The sequence below is a fragment of the Oryzias latipes genome, chromosome 2, assembly GCF_002234675.1.
Source record: "Oryzias latipes chromosome 2, ASM223467v1".
NCBI lineage: Eukaryota > Metazoa > Chordata > Actinopteri > Beloniformes > Adrianichthyidae > Oryzias > Oryzias latipes.
Window position 1 is genome coordinate 10,757,620 of NC_019860.2, and position 27,433 is coordinate 10,785,052.

Consider the following 27,433-nt stretch of genomic DNA (forward strand, 5'->3'; position numbering starts at 1 on the left):
GGGAGAAGCACAACTGCTCCTGACCCTTGTTTGTTATGAGGTGGGGCGATCAATCATCTTGTAATGCTTTTCTCCCTCCAGGGTGGCCTGTATCGACGGCGAGGCGGCAGACATGTCTGCTCCTACCTCTGCATGGAGAGTCCCAGCATGTTCATGAAACCACAGGTGATGAGGTGAGCTGGGTGTGGGAAAACCTGGAGATGCAGCAGGAAATATTTTGATAAGAACGCTGGAATATTCCAGTCATTCTCCATGGAGGGAGCAAGTGACACCCTGAAGTCTATACTCTCCATCTTTTGGCCTGCGGCTACCATCACATCAGCTCGTTGTGATCTGCTGTCAATCTCCTTGACGCTTCATAAAGCTTTTTCTAGAAGGATGCTAACACTGTCTGCAGATTTAGAAATACTTCATTGACAATACCCTAAAAAAACGTACTGTTTCCTATTCTAACAAATTAACAACGCAACAATCTGTTGGTTCCCCCCTTTGGTAAATTGCGTACTTATATAGCACTTTATCACCTCCCTTGGTGACCCAAAGCACTTTACAGTCAGAGTCCACAAACACACACTGATGGTGGCTCTTCATTCCAGATCATATGTGGGGTGTCATGTTTATTGGTTTGGTTCATGTTGGACTAAAAATTTCAAACACAAATACAAACAATGTATTGCTGCAACCGTTGGGTAGAAAATCAAAAAGGACGGGGCAGCATATTAAGCCCTACAGTCACAACTTCCCTTGCAGACGGACCTGGGCTGTCTGCCGGCAAAAAATTGGCAAACCTGTTTGGGGAATGCACAAAATATCAAGGCATAGACCACTAAATGAACCTGTAGAGCTCAAACATTCATTCAGATTGTTTTCTACTGCAGTCGAAAGATAATAGCCAACACTCAAGCAAGGGTGAGATAGGTGAGATGCAGGCCTGTCATACAGAATTTCAATTTTTTTAACTCCCAAAATCCTACGCACTGTGCATAAAGTCTGTAAATGCTGTTAACATGATATGTGCCCGCTCCTTTTATGCAGTCTGACTGTTAATAATGGGGAAATTAGGCAATAAAAGCATAGTTTGTGTGAGCATCCTACGAGAACCTACGTATCACCTGCACAACTCGCTCGTGGTCGATAAGGGGCCAGTACTTATAACTTACTAATGACTGAAGTGTGGTGTAAGGACACCGTATGTCAGCATCACCTGCATGTAACAAGTCCATGAAACTTCTATACACGAATACTTCACTGTACATTTAGCACACGCAAGACGAGTCTGTGTTCCATTTTCATGACGCCCCTTGATGTGGTTGTACAAGCCTCAAGGGAAGTGTAAGACATATTTGTCCTCCCCTTATAATGCGGCTACTCCTCTCTACGACTCTCCACGGTCTTGGACATCCGTGAAGTCCACAGCACCTGTACAGGTCAAACCCCAAACAGATGCATGTGACTAAAGCCTTAATCTGAAAGGTCTGACACGCTGAATGTGGAGAAACAAGTGTCAAAAGGTTGTTTCAAGATGTTCTGTTGACTGTTTTGCAAAGTGACTTGAAAAAGCCACATCTGTAGGGCTGTTGGTTTCCTCCCATAGGACAAACTGCAGGACTTCTACTGCATCCCATTTGAAGTTTGTTGAACCCTCATCTTTTCCTTTACCAGAACTTCTATTCTTGCCCTAATGCATCTTGCTTAAAGCAGCACAGTTCAGAGAACTGCTTGACATTTTGCTTTTCACCTTTTCAATTGTCATGGAGTATACAACAACGTTTTGTGTTTTCTCTAGCAGCTGTATTATGTGTGCATCTGTCCAAGTATGCATCTCCTCGTTGGTCATATCCTCACATCCTCATCTCTTTTAGTATGAAATATATACAGTTGTTTCTGGCCAATAGGGGCCTAATAGTTCCGAAACATTTGATGTCGTTTGGATTTGGTTTGCAATGGGACCAAAACATATTCCCACCGTAAATAATCTGCAGTAAACCATGCCCGAAAACCAAGTCCATCTCTTTAGACAGGTGTGAGGATTGTTCACTACTTTAGATTTTTAGTGATGTATCCTTGGTTCTTGTCAGGTTCTGTTTTTAGGTTTTCCCTGTCAGTCACACAAGGTTTATGTTATCATTACATTATCCACAGCTGTCTTGATATGTGTTAAAGAACCTCAGTGCATTTAAGTGTCTGACGTTTCCTTTGTCATTGTCAGGTCATCTACATTGTCACCTCTTGGTGTGCTCTTTATTGATGGTTTCGTCATTTGTAAGTTAGGAGCTTGAGTTTCTGATACCAAACCTGGTCGTCTGCATTTTCGGTCCATCAACCACCAGTTCCTACCAAGAGTTAGGAGTAAATGCTAATAAATACAAGCAGGAATTTGTTTTTTTTCTGTTAAGTTTCTATTCTTTGTATTTTTAGTTTATTTTATGTTTTTTTTTTTTTTGTCTAAACGGAACAGTTTGTGTTATGTTTTTATTTCGCCAAGGTAAATAGTCTTTCCATTTTTTACAAAGTATTGTATTTTCTGTCAAAACTGGTGTGAAAAGAATAAAGGACGTGAAGCCTGAGAGAAAATAGACAAGCTTAATATATGTAAGTTCTGCAACTTTTGCCTTTTTGTACTGATAATTATGGGTAACAGATCTGAGAAGATGCAATATAAAGAGACCTTAACCCTTGTGCTATCCTATGGGGTCAAGATGACCATTGATGTGTTATTCCTACCATGACAAAGGTGGATAAAAGTGGAGAAGATTTCATGTAATCCATGGACACCAGTGAAGATCACAAACCATTGAAGAAAAATTATAGCGCACTGTCTTGTGGGGTCCAGATGACCTCACTCCCAATGTCTCCAAATACTCCATATTTGGAGTTTCTGTTAACCCTTGTTATTTCTTTTCTTTATTTCCTTTGTGCTATCTTAGGCACTTTAACGTTGGGAGTTGGGTCATCTAGACCCACTAGATCTGAACCTTTTTTCTTCAATGATTTGTGATCTTCACTGGTATCCATGGATTACATGAAATCTTTCCACCTTTATCCACCTTTGTCATGGTAGAGAGAACACGTCAATGTAAGGGCGGGGTCATCTAAGATGGCACAAGGGTTAAACGTCCCATATCCCAAGTGCACAGCGTCCGAGCTGAAAAGAATAAGTTTTCCTCCTGAAACTTCTGATAATGTGCTGCATTCATCTTGCCATCAATTTTGACCAAGTTTCCTGTGCCCCAAACCATCAGCGATCCACCTCCGTGCTTCACAGTTGGAATGGTGTTCTTTTCATCATAGGGCTTGTTGACTCCTCTACAAATGTAGCGTTATTGCTTCTGGCCAAAAAGTTCAAGCTTGGTCTCATCACTCCAAATGACTTTGGTCCAGAAGTGTGGAGGTTTGTATCTGTGTTGTTTGATGTATATAGCAAGCAAGATACTTTGTGGCTTTTGTGCAAAAACAAAAAAAGGCTTTCCTCTGGCCAATTCTTTTCTTCTGTGCTCCCCTGTTTTTGTTAACTGTCTCTGCTCCATCCACCACTTTAGATGTTTGCTGCCTCACACATCTTGACTCCTGTTTTTGTGTCGGAACTTTGTTTTGCTAGCTTTTCACAGACTTTTGTTTATTTTGTGCTTCGCTTGTTTGGTTGTCATGAATCTTAAGCTGTTTTTTGTAAACTAGACTATCCTACCAAAAACTTGTACATACAGCAAGAGCTATCAAGCGATATCTTAGGGTTTACCTTAAGTTGTTTCTTATGTAAATTTCTGTTTTTTGCAGTTAATTTGAAGTTTCTTTGTGTTTATGTTTTTTTGTTCTCATTTGAATATGCAACCTATTCAAAAAGCCAACAATTTTATATTTCAAATGACATCAAAAGTTTAAAAAAATTGGACTGTCTCTTACCAACAATTGATTTTATCTTTAAAATCTATTATCCTCAAAAACTAAGTTTTTTGTTTCGACATTAATACGGTTTCCGTGGAACATAAACGCTTTCATACATTAAATCTGAAGGCTGATTTAAAGTCAAAGCATCTACATGCTCTCACCAAGTTTTAACTTGCAGACATGTGTTTTATTTCAAATACCATTGCAGAAGGCTCAACACGAACGTGCATCAATCAGTCTGCAGGCTTGGAATCTCTTGGTTTCATAATTGTGAGGAAAACTTGCATCAACATAAAAAACAGTCTGTTTTTTCCCCATTTTAATGGGATTTTGTGTGTGTGTGTGTGTTTTCTGAATGCAAAAAGCTCAAGCATGAGTTTTAGAGGTCCATTAAGTAATACCAGAAAAAAAAATTTCAGTCAGTTTTTCTCCAAAGATGATGAGTCATGATGTGTTCTAAGTTTATCGTCGACTTGTACAAACACATGCATGACAAATCCATTAAGCCGAATAACTGCAGTAAAAATTCCAGCTCTCAAAGAACACACACGACGGAAAGCTAATGGCCCACTGAGTCAAAATGTCCCACTAAATGGAACGCCCCTGTTGGCAAGCCTCCACGCTGATCTGTGCAGGCCCTCTGTGCTTGTTAAACACTTATTGTAAGATGCATTATCTCTATTATCCGCGCTGCCCCGTGGCGCATTCCAGCAGCAGCTAATGTAACCTGAACACTGCAAACACTGTCTCTAAACACCATGCTTGTGTTTCACACCTGGGGTGAAATTTCAGAGAGTTGTGATTTTGAGATGTGCATAATCAGGGAACAGCTGAACGACTAATAGCACCTTCTGTGAGGAGAAACCGGCACTCACGACATGTAAACTTCCACAAAGGACCCTTTGTCCTGCCTTAATTTAAACCCAGAGGATTTTTAAAGTCGTCGTCTATTATCATCTGCTTCTTGAAACACTGCAGGTTTGCTACAATACAGTTTTTCCAAGAACACCTTGTCTCTTCCTGAAGTTTAGCTAAAACTTGCAGCGCTCAAAGAGGCTATGTGACCGCAATGTGGTGCTTATGCCTGCAGGTTCTCCATAAGTACACACAGCTCTCCTAAATCATTTGTTCTGCTGCCTCTCTGAGCCGCTTATGCAATCAAAAGTTCACTGAACTTCACAATGAACATTCGGTAAAGCTAAATCTGCCTGTCTATACTGCTCTGTGCAAGAAAATTGTAACCTGAGTGATTAATTTCAGGTGAAAAAAAAAACCTTGCTTCCTGCAGCGTCGTAGTTCACAGAAACAAGAAAATTTACTTTTTCTACTCATTTTTTTGGGGTAAATTCTTTGCAACACCTGGTACAGGGGTGGGGAACACGCGGCTCTCGGCCAATAAGCATGCGGCTCTTAGCGTATCATCATATTGTGGCGACCCATGGGTCAGCCCCGACCTCAGCCCTTAAGACTCATGGGAAGTGGGGAATTGTGGGTGTAAAATTCCTCACCATGAGTGAGGGGGCTATGAACAGAAGTCAGGTGCAAGCTGTTTTGCTGTTTATGGGTGTGTACAAGTAAATGGGCATTGATACTGATAAGAACAGCATGAAGTCTGCCTTTGCTTGGACAGCTCTCCAATGCAGCCAGGTAGTCATCAGCTCATTGTTTGTGTCCCTGCTACAGTGATGATCAAGTTTAATCGTTACAATATTAACATATTTCATAAAGTATCTGCTTACATGCTAAAAGTCAATTGTTAAATTTTAAACAAAATAAAAACTATGATTTTTTCTACTGAAGGTCAAAATTAATTTGTGATACACGTAACTGAAATGTATTTAATGTGTTTATTGTGAATATGAATTATTCAGACACCAGAAGGATGCTCTGTCCAGATGTTTGTGTATTTGATGGTGAAAGTGTCATTGAAAGAGGATTTTGGATGAACGGTGAAATATTCAGTTTTTATCATCGTAAATTTGACTTCAGAGGAATCAGTGGCTCACCAGCATCATCCTCACTGCCCGTCACTGAGTAGTTGTGTGTGTCAGAGAGAGGCAGAGAAAAGAGTGAGATAGAGAGTGTGTGTGGGTGTGTGTGTGTGTGTGGGGGGGGGGGGTATGAAATGAGAGAGAGGTGCCTGTGTGTGTGGAGGGGGTATCTGACCTCCAGGGTAGTCGCTGTGTTAACTCTGGCTAAGCTGCATTTGATGTGTGGATTGAGGGTGGACACTTTCCATCAAATAATCACAAGTAGAACACTTGCTGTTGTATTGTAGGGAGAGGAGTGTGTTATGGAAAATAATACGGCTTTAATTGCGTATTTGTGTGTGTGCGTCTTGGCAGGTCAGTGTGTGGTGTGGCTCTTTGACTCTCACAGTGAAAAAATTCGGCTCTTGGTGTCAAACTTGTTCGCCACCCCTGATCTGGTACTCATCAGATCATAAAAATGAACTTAGCGTATCTTTTTGGCTAGAAGTCGCGTTGGAGTTAAATAGAAATAAGCATTTTATATTAAAAAGGCGAATCAGTAATTACCCACCCAATTTGTACAGGAAACTGCCCAGTCTGGCAACATTAGCTGTGGTTAAATGGACTAAAGTAATCGGAATAAAAGCCAGATCAGAATAAAAATGTGTCATGTAAACGCGGCGTTCGGGATACTCTTCCCCGATCAGACTCATTTCCTTCCGATCGAGACAGGTGTGTTATTGTTGATTGTTGATCCGATCGTGGTGCATATAAACTGCCTTAATTTAAAACGATTGTTTTAATGCCATGCATAGACGGTGCGGCGCTCTGGAGGAGGCTTTGGAGCGCAAACAGGACCAGGCAGCTGCTCTTCGCGAGCAAACCATGTCTATGAGCGTTACAGCCAGACTCGTAGCTTTGTGTTTGCGGGCAGCGGAGTGTGTTTCGTCTAAATGTTCTCGTTGGCACAGATTAGTTGTTCATATTTTTATTTTAGTGCAGTGTGGCTTTTGTTTGATTTTTCCCTAGAAACTTTGATCTTTTATAATTGGCTTTTTTTATGTTAGTTTGTGGTGCTGTTATACTTACATTTTTGCTTTTTTTACATTTTGCACTAGTGACTATTTTGTCTTCCTATTATCATTGTAATATGCCAATGTTATTATACATGTTCTATATTTGATGTATGTTCAGTTCAGATTGTTGTAATTAGTCAATTAACATTATTATTTAATGAAAATCTCTGTCCTGTGTTTTACCATACACTTCATTAGCAAAAAAAAGAAAATGAATTTCCGAAATTATTCTAATTAAACATTACAAGAAAAAAGTATTGGTACCTGTGATACCAACCCTGTAATTGGTACTTTGCGTATACTTATATAGTGCGTTTTTTACCTTCTTAAAAGGCCCAAAGTGCTTTACAGTCACAGACCCATTCACGCACACATTCACACATTAGTTGATGTCAGATCGATATCCAAATTCCCAGTATTTCCCACCCCTACTGAGCGGCCCTTCCTCTTCTTCTGCGTTGCTGTCATTAGCAAACACTAATGCATACACCTAAAGCCCCCTCTAGCAGATGTTGCTATTTTTTTTTAAATCACCTATAAGTTGAACCTGAGTATAAGTCACACCCATGGTCAATCCATGCAAAAAAATGCGACTTATACTTTGAAAAATATGGCAACTCTGTCCAATTTTAAACTGGGAGCTGCATTTTAGACATAGCCTTCATTATAAATGCTAGATTTCTGAGTTTATTCCAATTTGGTAAGAACCAAGCACAAACTGTGAGGAAGGTTGACCTACCAACTGGTGAGCTGTGTTCACACCAAACGCGTCCAGTTCAACTGTTAAGTGGATGTACAGACGGCATCGGAGGTCCCACATTCTTAGCATCAGAAAGTCTAGCGCCATTGGGTTTCAGGTGATGCGAAACGATGTTTTCAGAGTTTGAAGATCTGAACTTTATCGAAGAATTTATGTTGCATCAACCGTGATGTGTTCATGATGCGTACAGGGGGTGGACTCTCGGCACCCTCCTGAACTTTATGATATTTTTTCAGCAAGACAATAATCAAAAAGATCTTTTAACTCTTTCTTTGGACTAACGATGGACAGCAATTCATCAAACCATTGTAAGGTTAACAGACAATCAAAAGGATCATAAATGCATAGAATTCAACAGGATAATACTAAACTTTAACTAAACAGACTAAACTAAACTGACATCCCTGCCCTTAGACCCCCCTTCATGGTAAGGAAAAACTCCTAAAAAAAACAGATTCCGGAAGAAAAACAAAGAAACCTCAGGGGTGCCCACATGAAGGAGGGATCCTCCCCCAGGACGGACAGGTGATGTACCAGAACTCATAGAGAAGTATTGACTTATCTGACTCTTCTTCTTCCACTTTCGGCTTCTCCCATCAGGGGTCGCCACAGCGAACGAGTCGCATGGTAAATTTGGCAATGTTTTACGCCGGATGCCCTTCCTGACACAACCTTCTCAAACCGGGCTTGGAACCGGCAGAGGTAGAGAAGGGAACAGGGAGCAGCCCGGAGTCGAACCCGGGTTTCACGGACGGAAGGCGCCGCAAACCAGCACGAGCTAAACTGGCTCCCCATTGACTTATCTGACTCTACAACTACATATTTAAAGTCCAGCAAATGATCTTCATCCAGATGAAGTTGGGGGACGGCTGGGGGCGCGAGACGAGCCCGAGACAGGATCCACAGCCAGGTGTAGGAGCAGCAGCAGAGACGAGCCAGAGACGAGGTACACGGTCAGGTACAGGAGTACGGATGAGCCAACTGGAATCTGGAAGCACTCCCACTCCCCAAGAGGGGAGAGGGAAAGAGGGACAGTACATGAATCGCACTGCACCAAACTGAGGCATGGAGAACTAAATGATGAATAATGATCAAGAATAGAGGAGAGAAGGAGAGTAAAGGTAGATGAGAATAGAGGCGGAACCCCAGTGCACCATAGCTACCCCAGCTTCAAACTTCTACCAGCCTACTAACAACTTTATTATTGTTGTGAGGTTTAATTTAAACAAATTAAGCGTAGGGTAAACATTCTTTGAACACTAGCTAGTCTGACAATAACCCTGTCCAAAAAGGAATGTTTTAAGTCTAACTTTAAATGTGGAAACTGTGTCGGCCTCTCTTACATGAGCTGGGAGCTTATTCCATGAATCCATGTATGTTTTTGTTCCCAGTCTGAGCTGGAATCTAGCTCAAAACTCTACGATAGCTCTGATATTGCTTGCCATTTTTGTTGCACTGCTAATGTTAGGTTGGGCTTGAGAGAAGCTATAAGCTAGTGGGCGAGTGTGTCAACAAAGGATGAAGGAAGTAGGAGATGGCATTCTCCATGCTAATGACCCCCCCCCCACACACACACACACACACACACAACTCAGAGGTGAATTTCTAATGAACTCCTGCCGCCCTGCAGAAACTATGTCCTTAAAAATGACAAAAAAGTTTGGATTTCGGCTAAAAACGGGCAATATCATAATTTAAAGGCCACCGGAACACTTTTACAATAAATCCAAAGATGATCAGAGTGGGACTTTAATGAGCGTGGTGTAAAGCCCCGTACACACCGGGACGAATATTCCCCAGGCGTTATTCGCCAGCGTTTTTCGCCACGTTTTTTGTGTTCACACCCAGGCGATTTTCGCTGACGATGAGCCGAGCGAACATGCAATTTCATTCCCTGACATTAGATGGCGCTTAATGTAAAACAGAAATACCCCTGTACACAAGGTGGCGCTGCGCAACTTTATGCTTCTTAAAGTCGCTTTTCACTCAGAAGAAGAGAGCAAGTATTTCCGCGATTGTCAGAATAATACAAAGAAAACATGAATATTTCAAGCATCAGTTGCTACAACTGGTGCTTGGTTCGGGGATATTTTAGAATGTCCGTCATTATTTCTTTGCGGCTGTGTAGACGCTACTTGGCGTCTATCTTCTTCGCTGGTATGTGTGCTCAGCAAGGCAGTTTTGTGTTTGAGCGCCCCCAAGTTGTGTTTCACTGTAACTTCAGAGGCTCCAGACATGTGTGCAAAAGCGCCGTTCTCATTGGTCGAATAGATTTCGACGCGGTGCGTCGAACCAAAAAAACGAACCCGAGGCGTTTTTTAAAAATTGACGCTTTGACGCGTGGTGTTTTTTCGCGTCGGTGTGCACACTCACATTGGTGCCCTTTGTTTAGTCACGAGGTGTTAAACGTCGGCGAAAATCGCGGGCGAAATTCGTCCCGGTGTGAACGGGCCTTAACTCGCTGGAAAATAAAGGAGAGAAAAGCAGGAGTACAAATTACTTTTAATAGGACAACAAACAGAACTGAAGGCCTTTGTAGGTTTTTAAGAGATTTTATTAAGTTTTTGTTCTTCTTAACTTCTGAATTTGATCCATAATAGTAATGTCTACCTAATCAATAAAAGTAGAGAAAATATTGACTTACCAGACATGTATGAAGTCAACCAGGCCCACCTACCAGACCCCAGTAACTAAAAACGTCAACGTTTCTTAGAAAGTTTCAGCCAGAGAGAACCACTCCTGTTGCTCTGAATGTTCCTATTATCAGTCAAGAAAAGCTGTAATGCATCAATGTAAAAGGCCGAGTTTAACCTCAACCAACGTTAAGAATGTCTGACTTTCGTGGAGCACCTAAGATTATCAGTCCTCACACTTTAACTCAAACAAGCTGTCCTGCTTGTTATGGTAAAATATGTCCAAGTCAGAGAGAAGCTGTAAATATTATCTGCAGCTGTCAACCCAGCTTTGCTGGCACAAAAAAAGAAAACTAGCTCTGAAAAGTTTCATATTCAACAGAATTGATCTTGAAATATCAAAAACACTCACTCAACGTTATGAGGATATAATTATGAAAATAAGGATTTCTTAATGTGTTTCTTAAGGCAACCATTTTTTGCAGAAAGATGAAAATGTGCAGATGATGAATCAGCGCCAATACAACAAATTACCTGTTTGCCATAAATCAGCAGAAGAAGCACGCAAAGTGCTGAGGAGTCAGTCTGTCAGTCCTCCTTGCCTGTCAAGACTGTTTACTCTTAGCGTGCGCTGAGCGCCGGGCCCCCGTGGCTCTTTTCATTAACATTCCTGTGATTGCGGCCTTACCTGCCGATGTTGAGCAACATGACAACACAGGTCTCACGTGTCACATGACATCACTGTAAAGCTCACTACAATCGACCCCTCGCCATGAGGCCAAATTCAGGTGTTTCATTTTTTTCCAAACCCTGTAGCCACACTTTGGATGTGGCTAGTTCCTGTGTTGATCATATCAAATTTAAAATGACTTAGTGAGTTAGTTTCCTCAGGTGGGTCAGTTTCATTTGACAAGTTTGAATGCCCACCGTAACCCTTGTGTTATCCTAGGCACTTTAACATTGGGAGTTGGGTCATCTAGACCCACTAGACAGTGCGCTGAACCTTTTTTCTTCAATGATTTGTGATCTTCACTGGTGTCCATGGATTACATGAAATCTTTCCACCTTTATCCACCTTTGTCATGGTAGGGAGAACACGTCAATGTAAGGGTGGGGTCATCTAAGATAGCACAAGGGTTAACTCAAAAAGTGACCACTCTAAGAAAAGGGTCTGGATTTGTGAGAAAGCGGACTCTGGTGCGGTTTGCTTGAGAGTGGATGGAGACAGACTTTATATGAACCAAGAAGTAGAAGTGAACCAAATGGAGTAAATCGTGTCAGCACTGTCCATTACCAATAGAGAGAAAAAAAACAACAACCAACAATGCAATTCTGAGTAAGAGTTAAATTAGAGAAAAAGTTTGAAAATTGCAAACAAACATGAGGAAATGTGGGCGCAAACATGATCATGGGAGGGCTGGTGGTACTAGTCTGTTTTCTTCTTCATGATTCTGGTTATTTCCATTAAAAGTTATAAGCTTACTGATACTGCTAAAACAAACGTTACTGTGACTGCACAGTACTTTGTTTGAACCATGTCGGAAAAAAAGTCCTGTACCGCCATGTGTTAGCACATTAGCATATTCACAATAACTTCCAACCAAACATTGTAACAGAGAGTTGTGTAAAATCACATCCTTGGGGCGGCTGTGGTGCAGTGGTAGGGCGGTTGACCTCCAATCGTAATCCAATCGTAATATTGCATCGAAATGTCCTTGGTTGGGCAAGACACTGAACCCCACCTTGCCTCTGGTGGAAGGGTGGCGCCAGTGTTCAACAGCGGAGTCATCGACATCAGTGTGTGAATGAGTGTGTGAATGGGTCTGTGACTGTAAAGCTGCCCTCGAAGAAGGTAGAAAAGCGCTATATAAGTATACGCCATTTACCATTTACTTCTACAACAGAAAGCACAAGCTGAATTAATCCAGACATTATGCACTCTGGAGTACTGGAGGTGTACTGTTGTCTTTTGAAATAACCTGCCAGTTATCAGATACCCTGCAGGACTAACAAGATGGCCAAAGGAAGAGATACAGACCACAGATATTATACACGAAAGCTCCTCACCATGCATGGAGGGTTCCACCCCAAATCCAGCACCCTGAGACTGTATGCTAGCCGCAAGGAAGGAGGTCAAGCAATAGTGAGTGTGGAAGCCACTATCCTGGATGAGATATCCAAGATGCATGAATACATCAAGCTCAAATGACAGTGTGCTCACTGAATGTCTCAGGCAATGGAGAGCAGAGGATGCAGTGATGGCGGACTGATCCTCATGGCCGGACAAACCCCTGCATGGGATGTACCACCAGACCATAACTGAAGTGGCTGAAGTGAAGCGATGGGAACATCAGGAAGAAGGAACATGAGAAACTGGAGAAATACCAGGGACTTAGAGAAGAACTGGAGAAAGCCTGGAAAGTGAAGGTGACAGTGATGCCTGTGGTAATTGGAGCACTCGGGGCAGTAACCCCCAAGCTATATGAACACATACAGTATGTTATTTTGTTTTTTTCTTTCTTTCTGTACAATGAAATTGTCTTTTTCCCTCTAGCACTGGAGCTGTTGCCATGTCGCCAGTGACATCAAAATAACACACGCTCTTTGTACTACTGCAACTCTTCAGCCATTTATGCAATTAATGTAGTTCCAATGGATTCTTAAACTTTACTATTATCACTCTGTGTGCCTGTCCAAAGCTACTTTTCCATGCCTCGGAATCAGCTGCTTTGCGTTAATTTGCAAAAACACTTTACCATTGTAAGGAGTTGCATATAAGCACAAAGCTGCTTTACTCTGCTTCAGAAATGTCAGTAAATATGAAATCAGTTAAAGCAGGGGTCGGGAACCTTTTTGGCCGAGAGAGCCATAAACGCCACATATTTTTAAATGTAATTTTGAAAGAGCCATACAATAATGTAGTGTCCCTTTCCCACACTGAGGCACTGAGACTTAACCTCTTTTAAGGTTCTTTATTCTGGTTACTGCAGATCACAACAAATGCCGTACAATTAATTCAGCAGCTCCTGAATCTCTCCAGCGAGATAAAAGCGCTTCTCCCAACTTTATATTCCCCTGCTCCCGCTCCAGCCCTCCCATTTCCCTTATTTGGCCCATAGCTGAACCCCATTGGTCCAAACTACCGAACAACAGGCTGAGTGACAGAACTGAGAGCCAATCAGATCTCTGCTTGATGCGTTTAGTGAACTCCAGAATTTATAACGCGGCCCAACAGCCACCCAGTTAAACTCTGTCCGCGACAATATGTTTAAAACTAATTATACAAATAAATGTGGGCATTTGATGAAATTTCAACGTTTTTAAATGACAATAAACATGTGGATTCTATTTAATAACATTGTTATGCTGTTGCTGATAAATATTTCTCGTGGTGGTTTTGATGATGGTGTAGTCTGGTTGGTTGATACGTGGTGAGTTTCTGCTTCATGCAGGCGTTGAGACTTTAAACGTGATCGTAGGTCTGAATGTTCTGTAGATGTGAGACAGACGTGGAGCCAAACACACACTCACACGCTGCAGTGAGTGACGGGCAGCGGGTTTTACGTTTTTACAATCCCTGCGCGATTCACCTGCTGGCCGTGCCCACAACCCCCCCACCCCACTCTCTGCTTTCTTCCTCACACATCCCATCCCCGCATCTGCGCGGTTTCCAGTTGGTACAAACTCTGTGAAATAATAGATAATAGTAAACTGATAGTTTTCTCTCCAAGCACCGCTACTACTGCGCGCCTCTGGCATCGCATCGCACCCGAGAAGGACTGGTCTAATGAAAAAAGAAGTATAATTAAAGATTTGTCTGCGAGCCACATGTGACCATCAAAAGAGCCATATATGGCTCGCGAGCCATAGGTTCCCGACCCCTGAGTTAAAGAGTTACAGCAATTTAAGGAATTTCAACTCTAAAGCTAAAGCTCTCATGTTAGAGGGTTAATAAAATAAAAGTTACATTAAACAGATCATTTAAAATCTAGTCAATTGCTGTTTTATTAAAGAAACACAAACAATGGTCGTTAAAAAACAAAAATCATTTTCCATCAACTAACGAAAGTCTGACTATACTTTTCAATTCTTGTTAGACAGAAATACCAGATGTAGAAAAAAAGTTATGTCACTCTAATTGTTTGCTGCTCTATAATTAAACAATTTTGTAACTGACCCATGCCTCAAGAGCAAACTGCTTTGGTTCTCCAACGTTTGAAATAAACCTTTGGCATGTTTGAGCTTCTCCCACAGATTTTCTACGGGATTTGGATCAAAGGCTCATAGAAGGCCACTTACGAAAAGCCCAATTGTATGCTATTAGCCATTCTTGGGTGTTTCAGCTATGTCGTTTGGATCATAATCCTGTTGGAAAACCCACAAACTGCAACTGAGACTAAACTTTCTGACACTTGGCAGCACATTACTCTCCAGGGTTCCTTTCTAGTCCTGAATTTTCATTGTGCCTTGCCCAGATTCAGGACAGCCTGTGCTTGATGCAACAAAACAAGAGGTGTAAATTAAATTACCTTTTTACTGGGGGGAAAATGTGGTCCTGCCTTCATGCTCCTTTAATTTAGTCTGCAGAATAACCGACATTCATGCTTTTCTCGTCCTCTCCGTTTCTGTTTCCATCCACGTCTGTCTCATTCCTGAGCGACGGCACCGTCAGTGCTGCCTCTTTGGCTCATCACCTGTCAGATTAAGAGGCTGTTTTCACTCCGAGGCGGGTCGTCTCTCAGCACTCGACGAAAACGTTTCTTCTGCTTTCAGCCGACACTCACGGGATTATTTTCAGGCCCACTCAGAGATAGTGATGCATGTCAGCGTGGCATGTTGTGTACCCCCGAGTGGTTCAGATCTTTCTTCTTCATCTCAGAGCGTGCAGACAAAACCCCCTTCCAATCAAAAGCTGGAAGATGAAACACTCGACATGCAGAATCTGCTCAGGTGCAGTTTTTTTTAGTTCCTTTGAGCCACTGAGAGGACACTTAACAATGAATGAGTGTTCTTCTCACGTGGAACATCAGACTGTGCCAAGGAGTTCCAGTTATGGTAGCACTTTTCACAAGCAGACCACCCTAGATGTAACCTAATACTAATACTTTTTTAAATCCCATCACAACTTTGAGCCAGATCATTTCATTGATGTATGCACACTTAACGCATACATCAATCTGGATTTCCTCCACAAACATGGAGGAAATCTTCCATACACAGTGGGGCAAAAACGTTCTCCCACTTAAAAAGATGAGAGAGGCCTGTAATTTTAATTATTGTTAAACCCCAACCATGAGAGACAAAATGAGACAAAAATCAAGAAAATCAAATTTTCTGATTTGTAAAGTATTTATTTGTAAATTATGGTGGAAAATAAGTATTTGGTCAACAACAAAAGTTCAACTCAATACTTTGGTATATTATCTTTTGTTGGAAATGACAGCAGTCAAGCCTTTTCTGTAAGTCTTTACAAGGTTTTCACAAACTGCTGCTGGAATTTCGGTCCATTCCTCCATGCAGATCTCCTCTAGAGCAGTGGTGTTTTGGGGCTGTCGCTGGGCAACATAGATTTTTAACTACATCCAAAGATTTTCTATGGGATTAAGATCTGGAGACTGGCTAGGCCACTCCAGGACCTTGAAATGCTTCTTACAAAGCCACTCCTTCATTACCCGGGCACTGTGTTTTGGATGGTTGTCAAGTTGAAAGACCCAGCCATGTTTCATCTTCAAAGCCCTCGCTAATGGAAGGAGTTTTTCTCTCATAATCTGACAATAGATGGCCCCATTCATTCTTTCCTTTACACAGATCAGTCGTCCTTGTCCCTTTGCTGAAAAACAGCCCCAAAGCATGATGTTTCCACCCCCATGCTTTACAGTAGGTATGGTGTTCTTTGGATGCAACTCAGCATTCTTCCTCATCCAGAGTAGAGTTCTTACAAAAAGTTCTATTTTGGATTCATCTGACCATGGGACATTCTCCAAATCCTCTTCTGGATCATCCAAATGCTCTCTAGCAAACTTTGGAAGGGCCTGCAGATGTACTGGCTTTAGCAGGGGGACACGTCTAGCACAGCAGGATTTGAGTCCCCGGCTGCATAGTGTGTTACTGATGGTAGCCTTTGTTACTTTGGTCCCAGCTCTCTGCAGGTCATTCATTAGGTCCCTCTGTGTGGTTCTGGGAGTTTTGCTCACTGTTCATTTTGACCCTTACGGGGTGAGATCTTGCGGAGCGTTCCAGATGGAGGGAGATGGTCAGTGGTCTTGTATGTCTTCCATTTCCTAATAATTGCTCCCACAGTTGATTTCTTCACACCAAGCTCTTCACTATTGCAGAATCAGTCTTCCCAGCCTGGTGCAGGTCAACAATTTGGTTTCTGGTGTCCTTAGACAGCTCTTTGGTTTTCCCATAGTGGACTTTGAAGTGTGACGGTTTGAGGATGTGGACAGGTGTATTTTATATAGATAATGAGTTCAAACAGAAGCCATTAATACAGGTAACAAGTGGAGGACAGAGGATCCTCTTACAGAAGAAGTTACAGGTCTGTAAGAGCCAGAAATCTTGCTTGTTTGTAGGGGACGAAATTTTTATTTTCTACCATGCTTTACAAATAAATTCTTTAAAAACCAGACAATGCGATTTTCTGGATTTTTTTTCTTTTTCTCATTTGTCTCTCATAGTTGAGGTTTACCTATGATGAAAATTACAGACCTTTTTAAGTGGCAGAACTTGCACAATTTGTGGCTGACTAATATGTTTAAAAATGTCAATTTCTTTACAATGAAAGTTGAAAATACAAAAACTTCCATTGTTGAAAAACTGTTTTAATCTGAAGACGGACCATAACAATATAACTTTTCACATCCAGTTTAGAACTGGAAGAAAAGACCAACCCATTATCATCTGCACTTATGAGAACAACCTTGACGTTGAGTCATTATGGAGCATCTTACTAACACAACACAACACACCCATACGACTGGTAATAAGAAATTTAATTTTCAACAATTACAAAGACTGAAATATTTCAAAAGCATATTTATATGTTACATGGTCTGTACAAGGATGGCATGTGCTTCTTTCTAAATGATTCAAGAGCTAATGAAACAAGAAAAGAAAACTAGGAATATTTAAGTACTTTGATGAAAAAATATGATATTTTCCATGTCTTGGTACAAAATAGAAAAGAGCTTGAGCTGAATATTGACTGATATCATACCCTGATACAGTGATTAGGCCTCTTTATCTGTCACAAAGTCACAACACGAAGAAAACATGGCGGCCTCTTTGGTTCCACAATGCGGTTCATCAGAACAGAGCTCAGGTTCTACAAAAATAGCTTCTTTTCTTTCAATGGCAGTTCTATTTATTTCCTTTTTCTGACTCGAGTCACGCAACTCCTCAGTGCAAATACTCTAACAACCTTTGAAGAATAAGAGATCCCAGCAGCAGGCAAGGGAGGGGGAGGGCGGGCGTCGGACAGGAGGAGATAATAAGCAGGATGTGGGGCTCAGGTATTTGTGAATAAACGCCACAGACGTGCAAAATAACAGGCCTGTAAACGTATGTTGGTTTGGGCGCACTCGTCTGAAATCAGGGTTTGTAATGCGATTTGCCGCCGGTTGCCTCTCTACATACCAGCATCCCATTTTATTTTGTGAGATAAACTTTTATGATGTTTGTATCGTCGAAAAGCACAACAGGTCATTCAGTGACTCTTAGTGAGTGTTTTCAGTGTTCTTTGCACATACACTTGCACGTCATGTCTGACAATGAAAACAGGTTTGGTCATCTCTGTGAGACTTGTTGGCGGCTAGTATCCTTACAAAATCTCCAATTTCAAATGTCTCAAATTACATTTACCAACTAAAGACACCTCCATTTGTCCAAACAAATCAGGAAAGTAAAATTCAAAGGTGACAGAGTCCAAAATTAGAAACACAATTTGATATGGAGTCCATCAGGGATATATTTTAGGGCTTGATAACTTTTACAAAATTTTCCAGATTTTATTTCAAATTAACACAGTTAGGTCACAACTTTTGAAAACTTCAAAGGTATAGAGACAAATCTTTGTAATAAAATCTGTTATGGAGTACCGCAGAGATGTACTTGAGGACTTGATCACTTTAACAAAATGTGGCAAATTTGATTTCAAATCACCAGATCCTGAAACTTAGGTCGCAACTTTTAAAAACTGGAAAGAAATAAAGACAAATCTTTGCAATAAAATCTGTGTCGTGACAGCAACAAAGGTTTACTGTCTCCAAATTTCTGTCAAAAGCACCCATACACAGGTGGGCATTGTTAGTACTGCCTGTGAAGTAAAGTTTTTGTGAAGGCTCAATTTTAATTATGTTTTTCTAGATATTGAAAAATAAATACATCTTAAAAATAAATATTATTTGTCCATGAAATCATTTTCTTTCCTATGTGGTGAACTTTAGATGTCAGATGAAGCTCCTTTTGGCTTTGAGCCCTGATAACTTCAGTGTTTTTTAAGTTTACTTTTTTGTTAACATGTGCACAAATAGGTTTAGGAAGCTTATCATCATTTGTAACATCCAGCAAGTGCCTTTAGAAGAACACAAAACCTAAAATAATCCAGATAAAGTGGCATCTGTTGATCTTTCAGTGACCTGCAGCACTTAGTGCTTTCAGGTGGTCAAACTTCAGTGTTAAGCTTATAAACCAACTCAGCTGTCCAGTTGACTGGTTGTGTTGAGTTTTTAGTTTTTTACTTTCAGTAAAATACGTTTTTAACCACAAAAAAATATTTATTTTTTCTCACCATGTGCCATAGATACCCAAAAAAATGTAAACACTTATTATGATCTGTTGTGCTTTTAGCATCTAGAAACAGTCATTTTAAACATTTCAGTCAATAATTCATAATTGTAATGTAATTAAAAAATACCTTACTGATTGTCATTAAATTATATTTCCAAACTAACATTATCTGTTTATTTTGTCCCTGAAACATGTTTTCTTTTCATGTAAAAACAGTTTTGTAATCATAGAAACCTAAAGATGATGCTGTTTTCTAGTTTTGAGTTCATCACTGCTCCTCCAACCTCCAATTTTGGACTGAAAAGCTTCCATACAGTAAGTTCTGGACGACGTATTTTTTAAAAGTCTCATGATTGCTCCTCCCTCCTGAAACCCCGCCCGTCTCAGCCTGCCACTCTCACATTTCAAGTATTACTGATAGTTTGTCCAGTAAGGGCTTTAGTTGTCGGATTTGTGGGTATAGACTATACATTGCATAGCTCGTGCGGCATTCATTTACTTTAGAGAGACTCTAATGACGCATCGCCGAGGGCTTCTTAAAGGCATTTTCAATCTGCAAGTGCTTTCAAAGTGTGCGTCCGGGAGTGCAAAGCTTCACCGATATGGCAATGCCTCGCTTTCACTGAATGAAACAAGAGTTAAGGACCTTCGTCAACCAGACATTTTTGATTCCAAAAGGCAGGCAGAGAAGGGAGATGTTGTTCCTGATGTTCTGTGGTTTGTTGATTTGACAAAAATGTAGGAATTTGATTGAAAAACGTTTGATTTAATCAACGAGAACAATGGTTTTAAGGTGTTTCTTGTTTCACTTTCCTTTCGCAATTAGAAATGCTTGTTTAATGCAAATCTAATAACATACAATATGTAAAAGATATTACTAATGATAATAGTAACAGTTCATATATCGGAGTTTGTGTTGCTGCTGTATCTCTAAACTAAATTTAATACCAGACATGGTTTTTCTCTCAGACTTCAGGAATGACATCTCCATCTTTTGCCTTCTATTGAAAGAAAAAGCTCTGTTTTGTTGCCGGAACGGTAAAAACGATTGTGACTGCAGGCCTGAAGTGCTGTTTGTTAATTAAAGGAGGCTTCATAGTTGCTGCTCACAGCTGATTTGTTGGGTAAGGCCCCCCTTCACCTCATGAAGAGACGATCTGGTCTTTCCGCCTAAAGCTACGTTCACGTGACGCTTGTTCAAGATTGCTGCCTGATTCTAGTACATATTGGTATAGACTGTGTGCCAAATGTCAAAGTGATGAAAATCTCCTGAATCTTGCTCCAGGCTTTTTCTCTATTCTGATAGATGAAAGACTCAGTGTCATAGAATTCCAGCCAAACACAAACCACAATTATTAATCTGTCCCTCATCATCAATTTTCCAATGTTTGGTACTTCCGTGAATTAAAAGGAACGCCATCCACACGTCACTACCAAATCAGAGTGCCTGACTGAAATCTTAACTGGTTTAACTTTCAACACAATGGATGCATGTTTTGTGCATATAGCCCGAAAACGGTTGTAGAAACTTGCGTAGCGTTTTGAACGTGGAAGCCCAAAACGGGTGTTTACATAGACTGTCCATTGGAAGCAGCCACTTGAACGCGCATTGCCGGGGGCGGTGTGAATGTAGCTTTAAATTTACTGAACAACTCAGCCGACAGCAGCAGCATTTTATCTGATTATGCAGCTCAGCAAAGGCTGGACCAAAGTCTTCCTCACCATCTTGGAGATATCTAATGAGAAGCTGATTGTTTTCAAAGCGATGAAGAAGAGAAGGGGGCTGAACGGATACGGCCGAGGTTATGTTGGATATGACCAAAAAAGTCAACAAACATAAATATATGTACAAGTTTCTGTGCAGGCATACATGGGGATGTGTAGATACTTGTGGAAGTGGGTGTGTGCACGTTTTCTTCATTGTCCATAAATATTCTATATGCATTAGTTGCTGGAATATTGTGTGGAGTTCTCAGTTCAACTGGGCCCTCACGCACAACCGCATTCGTCCACAATCATGTTGGGAACGTCCCGCTTCACGATGTTGTACTCGTCATCGAAGTAGAGCATGGACATGGTGCTGAGCTTGGTGGGGATGCAGCAGGAGTTCATGGAGACGGGGCTCTTGCCCCGCATGCGGTACTGGTTCACCACGGCCGTGTGAAAGGAAGAGGCCGATCCGGGGACCCCCGCCATGTAGGGGGGGCAGTCCCCCTCACAGTAGTTCCCAAAGTATCCCGACGGCGCGATGATCCAGTCATTCCAGCCGATTAGCCGGAAGTCTATGTAGAACTGCTGGCGGCAGCACAGGTCACTGCTGCCGTCGCACTCCAGCCCCCGCTTCCGAATGCGGTGCTTTGCGTCTGCTTGCCTCGCCCGCACTACCAGGAAAGGTCGGTGCGAGTCGTCATTCAGATTGAGCAAGACGGGCACGACGCCCTCGGCCTCGCAGCCGTCGCAGCGCACGTCCAGGTTTTGACGCCTGTCACCGCCTTTCTCAAACACCAGCCGGACGGCCTCCGTCAGGGTGAAGGTGTGCCAGCCGCTGCGCCTCAGCTCCACCCGCTTCTCCACCAGGTTCCACTTGCTGCCGAGGCCGGGCTCCTGGTAGTAGACTTTCGTCGTCACCTTCCGCTTGCCGCGCTCCTCTGTCGGAGAAGGCAGCAGCTTAAAGTAGAGCCACAGGGTGGCTTGGATCACCCGGAGGTTCTGGTTTCCCTCGCTGGAGATCAGGAAGAACAGGCTGGACTTAGATGTGACCAGGTCATCTGAGAAGGACAAGACAAACACCTCAACAACAACATCAGACAGTAGAGCTGGTGTATCATGTCTGCTACAAGGAGGAGAAGACCTAAGACCCCATGAAATTAACCCAAACATGTGGAAATGATAGCGGATTGAGTCGAAAATCGTACCTAAACACGAAATCTTAAAATACTTGGGTTGTTTCTTCAACCCAATTTTTGGATTATTCGTGTTGGGATTTATTTTTTGGTAACGTTTTGGAGTAATACCAATTTTGGGGAGTTAGATTAGATTTGGTTTCATTCATTCATTCATCTTCTTCTGTTTATTCCCTTTCGGGGTCACGGGGCTGCCGGAGCCTATCCAGGGAGGGGGCACCCTGGACAGGTCGCCAGTCTATCGCAGGGTTTCATTTTAATCAACTTTATCCTTTTTTTTCCAGAGTTAAAACCCACCAAAAAGTTTTTAACCTAGGAGTTTAGCTAAATCGGGTTGTTTTTTTTAACCATGAAGTTTTTAGAGTGTGAAATCATTGCTTCAAGAAACATCACCTATTGGGCTTGTGGAAGAAACACCAGGACATTTTGAATCCTTCCCTTCTTCCAGACCCTCCAGAGATTGTGTACCCCTTTAACACTCCCCCCTGCAGCTCTAAATCCACTCTCTCTCTCTCTGCGAGAACATAAACGTAATTCTGCTTCATTGATGTATTTCTGCGTTTCTAATGTTCAGGACTTAAAGGCAAAGACGACACGCAGGAAGTCGCCGACAAGTTGTCAGATGAAGAAGATCAGATGTTGGAACTTTCAGAACTCATGTAAGGGCCCGTGATCATGGCAAAATATGGACAATGGAGGATTTATGGAATTTCATGGCTCGTCATTCAAAGGTGAGAAGGTTTCTGAGTCTGCATCAACCTTCCTATGGTTGTGGAGGGGAGGAACATTGGAGCAGGTTCAGGCTCCAATGTGCAGAAATGTCTTGCAAATTTCAAAATACAACAGATTCTCAAAAGCTTTACAACAAGGGACGCTTTAGTCTGATCTCTGAACACGCATGCTGCTCGCTTTAAATCTCATCCTGGACAAGAGAGCTGCTCCCTTCCTCTTCACATCCTCAAAATGATTCTGTTTTTTTCTCATGAATTCTGCATCAACACTGAGTCTTTTTGGATGTTGATGGAAAATAAATCAAGGTAAATACTTTATTAGTTTGAAATTTGTGCTTGTAAGATGATTCCAATTTTTTATGAACCTTATATGATGAAGGGTCAAAAACTGCTTTTCAAGCAACGCCTTTTGACAGACTTAACATTTAATCGATACAAAGTGTCAAATATTGAATTTATATTTACAAATGTGTCAATTTATTGATTAGTGATATCATTAACACATGTATTTGGATGTTTAAGCATCCTCTATTTTATTTTTCCAATGAATTCATGATTATTCATCTAAAGTTTGATACATCTATGTATAGGTATAGATTGCTTTTGTTGCCTTCTTTAGTATTTTTCATTCTGATTGCTTGAAATAAATCAGTTCCAGTCCCAACCAAAAGTTGCACATGATCCTTATTCGGCTCACCTCACACGACCCCAAGGCGGCCCATCCGAGGCTCAATGTGCCAAAACTAGACTAAAACAGCAATCAATCTGGCATCCCTTTTTCCAAGGCCAGAACTTAGCAGAAGCTGAGCCTGGCAGCTCCATCAGAGTGAAGACAATGAGCCGAATCTAAAGTTGTTTTCTGGAAAATGTTGACATTAAAGAAAACAAGAGCTTTGGGTTGAGTTGCGAACATCCACAGACAGAGCCTTAAGGTATTTTTATTGCTTACATTTTACATGTGAACAGTTCCTTTTCAAACACATCTCAGAGAAATTTCATGCGTGGAAAAAAAATGGTAGAGTTTGAGCCAAGAGGAAAACTTCTGCAAAAGTTCAACGTTTTTATCCTGAGAAAAATTCGATTTGACAAAATGCTGATTTTGGAGAAGAACGCGTCCAGATTTATCAGCTTTTGGTTCCTAATGTTGGGCGCTAATGTTTGACTGATTCTTTCCTGCCTTTTGTGCACGAACATGATTCTTTTTTTAAGGCCACAAAGGCAAAAGCATCCCGTCAATCTGCATTCAGCATTCAGGCTGCGCAACCCAAAGAAAACGCTCCAAGCTCTGAAACAGACGCGCGCAATAGTGCAAAAACACTCCAACCAAAAAAATAAAAATCACGCGCGCTCACACCCCACACGTGGGAACAAGCAGACATCACTGACCACCTCCTGCCTCCTCAGCCTCTCCGGGCCGGGTGAGGTGCGTCTCTGTGCTGGGACGCGGAGAGCCGCTCCAACTCCTAAGCTCTCCGTTTGGCATCCAGAAGAAACTTCCTGACTTTGTTTCAGATTAAACTGAATCTTTGTTTTTAATGCTTTAAAATATCAACAAAAAATGAGAAAAGGACCCAGCAGTAGGGGCCCAAATACCAAATAACGCACAGATTCGGCTGTAGTTTGTTTTGCTTGAGCGCACGACTGCGCGCGTCAACTTCAGATTTAATATTACTTTATACGATATGTGCCCAGAACAACAAGTGTCCAGTCTATTGCATTGCTGCCTGCAGTGCGCCGGCTGTCAGGAAGCCTTATCATGAAGGATCAATCTAAAGCGTTTTCTCTCAACAGCTTTTCTAATCTCCTTTGTCTCTGTTGCAGCGCGAACCTGACGCGTGAGTTTAAAATAAAAAAAACGTAAAAGGGACAATTTAAATGTCTCCATGACGCACCTTTCTCCGCAAAGCTGATGATCTCTGAGCTCTCCTCCAGAACCTCGTTGCTCATCGGATGCCCATCCAGGTCCGGGATCTCCACCCTGCCGTCCTCGCGTAGCTTCCCCGCATGGAGCTTCCGCAGCGCAGTCACCATGGCGGCTTTAGGCACAGGGTGCGTGATGTTTGGTCTTTCCCGCAGCTGCAGTCGGGTCAGAATGTGTCTCTTCACCGCTTCTAATAAGTCCCCGTCCACGCGCCCCGACTCGGCGTCCTCGGACCGAGCGGCGGCGCAGGACGCACACGCGCCCCGGGGAGCCTCGGTGCCGGGCGCAGTGGTGCAGCGAATATAGAGGACGCAAGCCACAAGGAGAGCCAGCCGGAGGGGACAGCTACTCATTTTCTGTGTGAGAAAGAGTGGAGGCAGGTTTTCTTTCTGCTCCCAGAGTCAAAGTCATTAACAGACAGAAAAAAGGGATCCTTCAGAGCCGCGCCGTCTCCATGCGGAGCGCGCGCCGCTCGGCTCTCACGCACTCGGATGCAGCTTCACTCAAAGATCTGTGCGCGCAGAAAACTGGGAAATTACATCGTTATGTGGATGCTCATCCTCAGCAAAACCATCAGTCGTCCGGATCTGTCAACATATTATTCCACAGAACCAGATCCAAATTCCGCAACAGCATCCTGTGTGCACAGGCACCATCCTCTTCCTCACTTGTGTTTTTTTTCTCTCTCTGTCTCTACAAGCCTGAGCGTCCCGGGTGGGAAATCCCGGTCTGATGAAGAGAAGGAGGAGAAGAGGGAGCTGTGCCAGAAAGCGCGCGCAGGAGCGTCTCCATCCTGGCGTTTTGTAAGACTCGAGGCGTTGCGCACCCAAAAGTTTTATACTTTACACTGTGGGCGGGGCAAAGCAGCTCTCCCTGAGGAACCCCTTCGCTGTCAGCCTGAGCGTGTGCGTGGAGCCACACCCCCGTCACACAACAAACACCGGCGCGCATGATCAACTGCCAGGAAAACAGTGGTGTACAATGTCTGTGTGAGAAGCTCTGAAATATCCTCAGAACCTGCAGAATCCTTGTCAGGGTCACGGAGTTGCTGGAGCCTATCCAGCTACTGTTGGGCAAAAGCAGGATACACCCTAAACAGGTCCTATGAAGCATGTTTTTGGACTGTGGGAGGTAGCCGGAGTGGGGGATATCCGCACACGCTCAAGGAGAACTCCACACAGAAAGGTCCCAGCTGGGATTTGAACCTTTCCGTAAGGCCAGAGTTTGGCATTACCAACGCGCCCTCAAATGGCAGTTAAATTGCAGACGTCAATATCCTTTGGGAGTTGTTCATTTTTAATAATCAGTGGAAAAAAATCTTTATTTGTTAACACATATTTTAAGTTCAACTTTCTAGCACAAAACTCCTGCTGATGCTGATGTCTGCTATGGGACAAATGAAATCCAAATTCTGCATTGTGAAAATGACAAAACTGTGCAGAGTAGCAACTGTTAAAATCCTTCTGCTCTTGGAACATTTATTTTGTTTGTGAATTTACTATATTTGGGGGGAAAGAATAGTAACAAAGAAATTTGATTTATCTCTGACAAGGTTACTACACTCAGCCTCCAGATTTAATGAGACTGGCTGACATTGAGGTTATTTTTAAAAAAAAAAGAAAGAGAAGCTTTTCAGATTTGAACCTTAATACTTTCAGATTTCAATTTTCTTGAGGAGGCAAATCACATTTAGCTTTACAGTGCAAAATATACATTGGTTATGCATTTTTTCATTTATGCAAAAACTAAAAAGCAACTTGAACTGTAAAAAAAGTTTTGGTCTAGTTATTACTACATTTTCCAGTTTAGAAACACTTGTCTTTAATAAAATGACACAAACAAACAATAAGGATTTAGTTTGAAAATCCAAAAGTTAAAAAGCGGAGAAATTAAGGTGCAGTGTCTGATCACTGGGGCATGAGAGGTGGCTGTGTGGCTTTTATTTACAAAACGGACAAATAAGATAAAAAAAAAAAAAAAAAAGCTTTTCCCAAATATTAGAAAGGGGAATTGGCTTTGTAATATTTTCCAAACTGTGGAGTAAAGTTCCCGGAAACTCAGTCATGAAGCTTCTGCGTCAACCCTATTCCAGCTACAGTTTGGCACCAATTGCAATATTCATTCTTTTGATTTTAATATGCGTCCTTCAAAGTTCCCCTGTCTGTTGGAAAAGGATGTAACTTCCCGCTGTTTCCCCATGTCAGAGTTTGATTGAAACTAAAACATGACAAAGCGACAAAGGCCCTGAATCTGGAGCTCTCAGGCCGGACGATCTCCATATTCAAATGTCCCGGTGCGTTTTTTCATGCAACACGATCCGACCCGCTGAGGTCGAGTGACACTGCTTGACGTTCCAGACATTTGTTAGTAAAAACTGCAAAACCAAATCCGGCCATCACGGCACGAGAGCTGCGTCGACCTCTGACCCTTGCTGACTGCTTTGACTGAGGAGTCCAGACCCCCCGCCACCTCCACCGCCGGCACACTCCTCCAACAACACAAGGCGTCTGAATCCTCATGATGGCAAACTCTTTGGCTCAGAGATTTAAGATGCAAGGTTAAAAGTTGAGGAAGTGAACTCCTAAACACTCCAGCGGCTCCGGATCCTGACATCAGGGTGAAAAGTGGGGAAATGGCGCCATCTTTGATCCAAACACGCAAACTACAACATGCATCAGTGAGCGCCTCAAGAAGCTGGTAAACTGAGCTTTCTACTGTTTGTCCCTTGTGCTATCTTAGATGACCCCACCCTTACATTGACATG

General features: G+C 42.2%; 1 protein-coding gene across 1 annotated transcript; it reads right to left on the reverse strand.

Moving 5' to 3' along the window:
• Positions 1-17,298: 17,298 nt before the first annotated feature.
• On the reverse strand, positions 17,299-27,433 carry inhbb (inhibin beta B subunit). The gene is made up of 2 exons (XM_020707922.2): positions 24,641-27,433; positions 17,299-21,882 (listed from the first exon to the last, which is right to left on the reverse strand). Exons 1-2 carry the CDS (start codon positions 25,020-25,022, stop codon positions 21,104-21,106), a joined length of 1,161 nt encoding a protein of 386 aa, XP_020563581.1. The 5' UTR covers positions 25,023-27,433; the 3' UTR covers positions 17,299-21,103.

Excerpts from the sequence above, each read along its gene's own strand:
- inhbb (XM_020707922.2), bottom strand. The coding sequence starts at position 25,022 with ATGAGTAGCTGTCCCCTCCGGCTGGCTCTCCTTGTGGCTTGCGTCCTC. Across the intron at positions 21,883-24,640 it reads CATCAGCTTTGCGGAGAAAG|ATGACCTGGTCACATCTAAG; the intron begins GTGCGTCATGGA and ends TGTCCTTCTCAG.